The 9155-nt window shown below is 35.3% G+C and overlaps 1 protein-coding gene across 3 annotated transcripts; it reads right to left on the reverse strand.

The window, feature by feature from the left end:
• Window positions 1–47: 47 nt before the first annotated feature.
• On the reverse strand, window positions 48–9078 carry spata7 (spermatogenesis associated 7). 3 transcript variants are annotated; one of them, XM_015390248.1, is made up of 12 exons: window positions 8879–9078; window positions 8463–8525; window positions 8184–8273; window positions 6809–6856; window positions 5792–5895; window positions 5261–5688; window positions 4337–4382; window positions 2756–2877; window positions 2605–2652; window positions 2377–2454; window positions 1129–1186; window positions 50–1046 (listed from the first exon to the last, which is right to left on the reverse strand). In XM_015390248.1, exons 1-12 carry the CDS (start codon window positions 8919–8921, stop codon window positions 459–461), a joined length of 1716 nt encoding a protein of 571 aa, XP_015245734.1. In that variant the 5' UTR covers window positions 8922–9078; the 3' UTR covers window positions 50–458. The 3 variants fall into 3 exon arrangements, with proteins under 3 accessions (XP_015245741.1, XP_015245734.1, XP_015245726.1); XM_015390240.1 differs by having other exon boundaries at window positions 2605–2655; XM_015390255.1 differs by lacking the exon at window positions 8463–8525 and having other exon boundaries at window positions 48–1046; window positions 2605–2655; window positions 8879–9061.
• Window positions 9079–9155: the final 77 nt, after the last annotated feature.

The raw sequence follows: 9155 nt of genomic DNA on the forward strand, positions 1-9155 counted from the left end.
ATTTTATTATTTTATTTTATTTTAGTTTGACCTGCTAATCATAGATCATAGTAAATCAACATGACATTTTTCAACCTTGGTGCAGCTCTATTTTCAGCTATTTATTCCACCCATCTAGCTCAATAAATCTTCATATTAAAAAAACACTTAACAGTGTCAATATCTTAATGACAGCCTTGAGAATTGCATCTGAGTTTTTAGGCAATTTGGCAACGTATGGTCAAGAAGGTACCACTTTATAAATTGTATAAAACAAACTTATTTTTAATTAACTTTAACTAAGAACAATTACTTAAAAAAATCTAATTAGTAACTGAAATGTAACACCTCTTTAATGTGACTTGTACAACACCGGAAACATAACCAGTCTTAAAGGAGTTATACAAACTAAACTTAAACAAACCCACAGTTTCTCATTTTAGACTGGAAAAACAACCCTGAGCACAGCAAAGCAACATTCAGAAATCATCATCACTGCTATCATGTTGGTTAGTGCATGCCTCACTGGCAGCTGCTACATTTTCAGAGTCTGTGTTGTCAGATAGATGTAATGTTTCTGACAAAATAGTTTCTAGATCCTCTACCTTCTTAGATGGTCCATCACATTTTTTTACATCACTGCTCACAGTCATGTGCTCATCACTTTCATTATGGACATTCACTGCTGCTCCTTGACTGGTTGTTGTCCTGTCTGTCGCATTATCGGTACATATCATTAATCCTACAACTTCTGCAGCATTTTCTCTCCTCTTCTCATTTTCCCTTTGTTTGGTTGGAGATGTAGCTCTTACAGGAGAGGTTGAGGGTGTAGAAACCGGTGAAGGATTATCACCATCTGACAATTTACAGTCATCAATGGGTGATGCATTGGTTATGCTTTCCTTCACATCTTTAGTCTTTGCTGGTTTAGACCCAGATACTAAAGTGGAGAATATAGAATCAAGAAAAGCGCTCCCATTTTTTAAATGGTCTTCACTTGAAGCAGATACATTGGATGGTTCCTCAAATTCTTTACGCAACACTTCCAGAAGGTAACGCATTTTACCCTAAAAACAAGCACAAAATAGTAAGCTTTACATTAGACTTGTTTTTGCACATTTGCTGTCATTCATTAGATTACACAGTTACCTCATCCAGCTGATGGAGATTCATATCAATGTGATGATTCATCACCCGGTCAAGCATCCTTTCAAAAAACAATGACATTTAGAAACATTTGCATACTCCACTACATCTTAGATACCCAAACCAGCAATCATATCCACTAATACTCATCGCAACAACCTGAGTTTGATAAAACATAAATGAGCACAAAGCTCAGTTGTGTCTTATCAAAATCCTATGTGCCTAACTTGTTTTGCAGTATATAATAATGATAAACTGCTCTTATGTCAATCAGCAGACAAAAATAACTTTCTTGAGTTTTGTAGTATTTTACATTTTTTATATAGACCTTTAACTTTAGGCATTTTTATCTTTTAAATTTTTATTGGTGCTTAAGGCACTGTAAGATAGGCTACCCTTTTCAGCTGGGCTATAAATATTATTGAGTATTTTCATGATTATTTTCACAATAATTATCATTATTACCTCCATGTCCATGGCTTTCAACCTCATCTTTCTCTAAAACTACCTAGAGAATGCACAATCTGCTCAATTTAAAAGGCAGAACCAAATGGGTTGGCACGTCTTAACATTTGCGCAGCTATCTTTGTAGATCACCCGCAACACGCTTACTTATTTTAAATTCTAAACAAGTGCCTCTTATTTAAAATCTTTGGAAAAAAGATACATTAACACTGAAAGCAACAGCATTGAAACATGGAGGTTGCATTTAAGTCAATATTGGGCAATTCTAGAAAAGAAGAAATGGCAGAGGCTGCAAAACACTGGAGAGCAGAGCAAATATTCAACAAGACTACAAACCTTAAAACACTTCCAGAGATAAAATGGAATGTTTAGATCAAACATTTATTTACTAGCACAGCCAGTCATTTTTAAATATAAAATCTGAAGTAGAACCTGTGTCAAGATAAAAATCAGGAGCCTAAATATTGTGTTTTCAAATACTTTCTGTCTGATCTCATAAAGCTAGTAGACCCATGCCTTATAAGACTATGCAGCTCTAAATGCATTGAAACATGGTTCTTCAAAGTACTACCTCAAAGGGGACTGATATAAATACATGGCATTTGAAATATATTGCAAACCATGGATCCATCTCTTCCAACAGACAGCTCTGCTCCTTTTTATGTTATTCTGTCATATACAGTCATAATAAAATATTTGATTCTAATGAGACCAAATCGTTTTGGGCATTGGGCCCATATCTGTGTAACATTTCAGCTGCTTTGCAAAAAATGAAATACTAAAAACCTGTCAGATATGTGGCCCCTGGACAGGATATCCTCTGTCACAGCAGAAATGAATTCAAGGTACAGGAGCTCTTCTTCTCTGTAGCCAAAGAAAAAAAAGATTAGATGTTTTTTTATATATATAATAAGCTACTTATTTTTTTGAAGTATTATTCTTTGCACATAATTGTAAACATTTTATTTTTTATATAGCTCTCACAGGTCTCTCAGAATACCAACTGGAACTTACTCTGCAGATATAAGGCTCCTAACAGGAGATTTCCATCCTGGAGAGACCCTGCTAAAGTAAGACACAATGTTATCTTGAATTTGAAGTCAACTGAACTTGATTACCATATGTAAAACAAAAGTTACATGTCAAACCATCTGTGCTGTCTCACCCGGATGAAGAGCCAACAAAATAATGATCCGCACTTTTAATTTTATGCTCCTGCAGTTGCGATGGGGATAGGTATGTATCAGTGACCTCATAATCAGACCACTCAGGCTCTGTAGAATATTCCTGTAAAAACATTTAACATGATGATAATCACAACCATTAAACCGCATTTGACTGTGAATTCATTCTAACAGAGGACTACAAGTTTAAATGTCGATGCTTTCTGTTCCCCAACAAAAATCTCCTACTTTCTTTGAGTCTCCCATTCTGGAATTTATTAGTTCCACCCATAGGTTTATGCTCTCTCTACTATTCTCGTTAAAGTAGCTTCATCTAGTCTGTTCCAGTTTGGCTGTGACACCATCCTGGAGAGTAGCATCAGCTTGGCTGCTGCCTGCACCTTAGATTATAGATGATACAGTTATCCCTGTTTATTTAGTTTTTAGTCTTGTTTCTCTCTAAGACATAGCTATAGCTCAACTTTTACCCTAACCAACTGAATGTGTTCTCTTTCATCCATTGACATGAATATTGGCTCAGAGCTCATCTGCTTAACTGTCTTTTTCCCAGAGAGAGTCCCTTGTGGAGCTAGTTTACCACTACCTTTTCAACCATAGAATGTGTTTATTGATCAGGGCTTCTATGTTTGTTTTATATATCTGCTTCTGTCTCCTTGAACCCCAGTTGGCCTCGGCAGATGGCTGCTTACACCGAGCCTGGTTCTGCAGGAGGTCTCTCCTCATTAAAATGGAGTTTTTCCTCTCCACTGTCGCTACACGTGTCATTGTGTCCTTGGGATTATTTTTGATCAATAAGTCGGTGCAATCAGCTGGTTTTCCTTAGATAGAAAACTTAGAACCAATTTGGCGTAATAATCTGGTTGAATTTTCTCTGTAAAGTCCCTTGAGATCATGTGTTGTGAATTGGCGTAATATAAATAAATAAACAGATTTTTTTTTTTTTTTTTTTTTTTTTTTTACATGAGGCCTTTGCAAGAGGGAAAAAATAGAAAAAGAAAAAGCACACCATCTTCACAACAAATGCAAAACCCAGTTTTAACCAGTTATAGCATCCCACTTCACTTGTTCTTCACCAGGAATAGAAATTAACTTTTCAACCTGAAAACATGGGATCTTTATAAAAGCTGTAGTTAGTTACCTCCATATCCAAACTGGATCTTTGTTCTTTGTTAATCTATATTAATCATAAAAGGTACTTTATATAGATCTTATATTTACAAAAATAAAAAAATTTTGGAAGAGTTTTTGGGCCTAAGACACAAAGAAAGAAGATAAGTTGAGCACATTTACACATTTACTCAGGTGCTGGTGTCTTTTGACCTTTAAATGTGTTCACTTCAGATCCATCACCCCCAGATCAAACAGTCAACTTATTTTCAGGGCTCTAAAGATCCTGGCTCCATGCTAAGGGATTCTTAACCCATTTGATGGGAGGATAGGATCAGAAAACATCTCAAGAATGCAGGATACTTTCCCTCAAGGCATAGAGCTTGAGACTCCTGTTTTATGGAGATTTCTTTGGAGTTACAAGATTGTAATTTAGATCAAATACTTTAGCCTACCTGAGATGGCTTATCTAGTCTTTCTGTGTATTCTTTTTCATTTGGGCTGAAATACAGAAAGAAAGAGAAAGATGAGCATTTTAGACAAAAAAGTAAATTTATAGAACCACTCAAAAAACTATTCATACATTTATTTACCGGTAATGACTTTTTTCCTACCTTTTGGTCCAACTACAACTGCAAACGTTAATGTATTTTACAATGTCATATGCCAACTCAAAGAAGTGCACAACTGTGAACTTTACTTTTGGAGACATAAATTCAAACCTCTAATTGTTTGGAGTGTTACAAAACAGCAGTTGATAAACTTAAAAACATGTACAAAGACAAAATTCTGAGAGATTATGAACAAATTCAAAACCTCTGAATGTAATCGCTGAACTGTAAGACGAATGATGCTGATTTTGTTTTGTGACCCGGGGAGGAGTTATGGCGGAATGATGTGAAATCTCATTGCTTATTTGATTTCTTAATTTTTCAGTTGTGTGTTTTAAGGAAAAGATAATACAAGATTTATCTCCCCTCTGTTCCTTTTTATTCATGTATGGAGAAAAAGATTGTGCAATGAAACATGAACAAATTAATTAATTAATTGATTAAATGAAATATAAAGGTCTTGAATATTGCCATTCTCAAATACATTACAATTTGCAGCATTCTTGATGTTGTTTATCAACATTCTCCTAGACTTTTGGACTGTGGGAGGAAGTTGGGAGCACCCGGAGAGAACCCACGCATGCACAGGGAGAACATGCAAACTCCATGCAAAAATACTCCAGCCCAGGAATCAAACCTTCTTGTTGCAAGGCACTGCAGCACTCTGCAGCCCATAAAGCTCTATAGTTATAGTAATTTTAAAAATGTGAAAATGTTTAAGTCATTACTAATTACAATATCTGAGTTTTTTTTTCTTATATAAAGTACCTTTTACAAGGTTTCTCCTCCCCCTGCAGTCTTGAGTTGCTCCTATCCTGACAAGATTTACTCTGCGGTGCTCTGTAGAAGCGATACTTTGACAGGTATGAACTTCTTTCTGACTTCAGAGTCTTGGGAGTGAATGGTTTTTCTGGAGTAAAATGCTGGGAATGTTTTTCAAGCAAGTCTCCGCTGTAGGTCTTCTTTACAGGGTCCTGGAAGGCCTTGTAGAACCCTTGATCTCTTGTAGCTAGCAGAGAACATGAGGACTGCTTCCTTTGAAAAGCTGTTTCAGGGCTTCGGTACCTCCTCTCTGATGATGGGCGGGCGTAATGGGAATTGGACGGATAAACAACATCCTTGGCATTAAAGGAGCTGTTGAATCTCGGGCTTGAGATGATGGAGCTCCTTGAGCAGAGGTAGGGGCGCTCACCATCCTGCATCCATTTAATCAAATATTGAGGAAAGGAAAGAATGTCATACAATGGTGTTAACAAACCTTACATGACTAAATCACAAGGATATTATTTGATCTCAAACCTGAGCTGAGAAGCAGGAAGTTGTGCAATCTCTGTCCAAAGAGGAGAAAGCTGAATGAGGACGACCATTTTTCCTCTGCTGTTCCTTTCTGATTTGGTCCTTGTCTGCAATTAAGATCGATCACCATTAACAAAAACCCACAAAAAACTAACAGGAAAATCCCCATCTGCCTTTTAATGGATTGCTTTATAAGATGAAATTGTACACAAAATTGAGTTTAATTTGTTATAACTTGAACTAATTCCAAACACTGAAAAAGAGGTGTGATTCCTTTAAGAAGGACACTGTAGTAGAAAAGCCAAGGCTTAGCTTTGAATCAGCTATTAGAGATTTCAAATAACACCATCATATCAGAATGCAAAAATAATGTGAATGGTTTTCTGATTTTTCTTAAATTATTCAGATATTAACAGTTTTCCGAAGGGCTTTGGCACAGTTTATATAACCACCATCCCAAAGACGTAGGATGGTTACAGGTTTATAATTAGATTTATTCTTTTTATTAGTCTATTGATTTAATTTAGAAATATCCCTGAGGCCCTATAACACATTTCTCTGCAGAGTAGTGTTTAATTTTACTGAGCTTTTACAATGGGCCCAGAGAAATTGCTGCCTTTTAGTTGGAAGAAATCTAACATGATTCAAGATTTAGATATTTATATTCTAAGTCTATGCAGTTTTAATAGAACAGATTATTGTCATTACAGTGCCACAAGTACAAAGCAATCAAACGTAGTTTGCATCTATCCAGAAGTGCTATACAAAATATAAATATTTATTTACATATGCACAGAGACTATGTATGTATTGACTATAAATGGTATATATAAGCAAAGTATATATAAGATAAGCCTAAATAAATATTTTTATAAGTTATGAACCAAGCTGATAATGAATTTCATTATTTAAACAACATTCTGACACATGGTTACAATTTTGCTAAAGAGAAAAACTATAATTATTTAGAAAATGTACCTTTTTTTAAATTTTAGCATGATGTAATAAAAGGCTACTTACATTTTACACTTTGCAACAGGCTTTTGGGTACTGAGGCATCGATAGCAGCTGCAAGTGAAAGAGACAACCATAGTTATTATAGTCAAATCAAATAAACCTGTTTAAGATGCCTACATCTGTGTGGGTAAGAACAGCAATGTAGATCAGAGGTAAACAGAAAGTGAATCCGGACATACTAGGACATAAATAATAAAAATGATCAAATTTGACTTCAGCAACCTAATGGGGAAAAAAATCCCAATTGAAAGTATTTGATAAATAGACAAGAAGCTAAAAGGGAAAAGCAACTTTTGGAAAAAAAATTCCAGCCCACAAAAAAACATCCTTGTTGAACTACCTTCATCTTAAATAAATTCCAAATCAGTATCTCACATCATGTGGAAGGGTTATTGATCACGTAGATAACCCAGGTTAGCACAGTTCTTTTAAGAACTTTGTCACCACTGGATTTCAAGCCTTTGGTCAGGACCATTCTGTCGTAGATTGCTGTATTTTTGAGTAAATATGACCCATATTGGACCAAGCTTCTGATCTCAGACAAATATCCTTACAATCACAGAGCAGTGTATGGTAGACTAAGTGAGCAAAAGAAGACAAGGTGCTGTGGCTGTAAAACAGGATCAAATCATCATGCTCCCATTGCCATGCTTAAAGGTTGGTTTGAAGTGTTTGCCCTGATATTCTGTGTTTGTTCATTTGCCAACCATGGTGTCATGTAGTAAACTTAACACCTCAACATTTTATTCCAGAGGTCCTTTGGCTCTAAATAACATTTCCATGCTAGTTTTTGAGAGAATATGCATCTGGAAAACCATTAAAGACTTGTGTGATATTTTGTAATTACACTGTCATGAACTAAAACATTCATCAGACCAAGTCCCGTAGAGTACGAGATAAAACTTTTGAGTTAAATATAATTTATCTCACCATCGCAGCCACTGATCAAGTGCCACATTAGCTTGGATGTCCTCTTCTAAAAAGACTTGCAGCTTTCTAAAATATTTTTACTTGTGAATAAGCTTTGTCATTGTATAGTGATTGTTTATAAATGTTATAATAACCCTTCTAGATTGATAGGTAGCGTCAATTTCTACTCTTATGTCATTGCTGGTGCATTTTCTCATTTGGAATGTTTTAAAGATGTATGCTGCAGTGTTGCTTTAATAAAGAGGTGGTCATGAGCTTTTCCTTTTTTGTTAAATATCAGGTAAGTATGTGATATTTTTAAGTAGAGATATAATTTAAATGTAAATACATTATAAAATCAAGCAAAGTAGTTCAATCTTTATTTTGTATGTCCTTATACATTATATCTCAAGATCCAGTGAACATATACTTCATTACTTGTTGACTGCATTTTTCAAATGAATCCTACCTTTAGCTGAGTAAATCTTTTTGTAATGAGACACCATGTGATCTTTAATGATGGACTGGGTCAGTTTGCTGGAGGATTGAGGGCAGAAAGCTAAAAAAAAAAACAAAAAAAACACAAGCAATTAAAAATATAAAAAGATCACTTACATTTGTCAGGTTAAAGGGATGAATGGATGGTCAAATCATAACTGCATCAAATTTAAATTAGTTGGGACTCAATGGCTCTTACATTATGAAATATAAAGACAATATCTTCCTAAACCTCTGCAGGTTTACTTACAGCTAGTTTTTAATGTATGCCTTTTCCCTCCAGAGCTGCTCTCCAATCCGGATAAAACACTTCCTAAAACAACAAAAGATTGAAAAGAAATTTCCAAAGATAAGTGAATATCTTCATGATTCTGTTTCAGAGTAGCATAAATCTACTGTAACAATTGAATTATCTTCTTAGGTAATAACGAAGTAATATATCATATGGTCTACTAAATACTAGGTACTGTGTTTTGATATAGTGAGAAAGGGTTAACTAAAGCACGGTGATACATATAAAGTTTATTCATCCAAATTTCGTCAATCAAATATCAAATGAAGAACTAATAAAATGATTTCAGCTTTTTTTTTTGTTTTTTATCATTAACGATCCGACCGAAGCTGCGCCCCGCTATACAGAGCTACTCGATGCTAATATTTTCTGACCTGTTCTCGATCCCATTGAAGGTTTTAATTTAGCGATTCCCATTCTATTCAGAAATTTTCCAAAGGATTAAAGACAGAGGTCCAGAGGCCTCGGCTTGTTCAAATGCCAGCATTCTAATACGGCAAAACTAAGCTTGTTACCAACGAGCTTCGACAAATGCCGGGCAACGCTTTACCGTCGCCATGCTGGTTGCTAGGAATGTGTCGTCATCACGTTTGTGCGTAAAGAGACTATTGAGGGATGCGAACGGTGAACGTTTCTCAAATTACCATAGTT

The sequence above is a fragment of the Cyprinodon variegatus genome, unplaced genomic scaffold (assembly GCF_000732505.1).
Source record: "Cyprinodon variegatus isolate N-32 unplaced genomic scaffold, C_variegatus-1.0 Scaffold21, whole genome shotgun sequence".
Classification (NCBI taxonomy): Eukaryota; Metazoa; Chordata; class Actinopteri; order Cyprinodontiformes; family Cyprinodontidae; genus Cyprinodon; species Cyprinodon variegatus.

What these genes read in the sequence shown, in the direction of transcription:
- spata7 (XM_015390240.1), bottom strand. Translation starts at nt 8,921, where the DNA reads ATGGGAATCGCTAAATTAAAACCTTCAATGGGATCGAGAACAG. An exon ending in AAAGATTTACTCAGCTAAAG is followed by an intron (nt 6,857 to 8,183) that starts GTAGGATTCATT and finishes TTTCACTTGCAG; the next exon opens with CTGCTATCGATGCCTCAGTA. An exon ending in AGGGGCCACATATCTGACAG is followed by an intron (nt 1,187 to 2,376) that starts GTTTTTAGTATT and finishes GTTTTTTGAAAG; the next exon opens with GATGCTTGACCGGGTGATGA.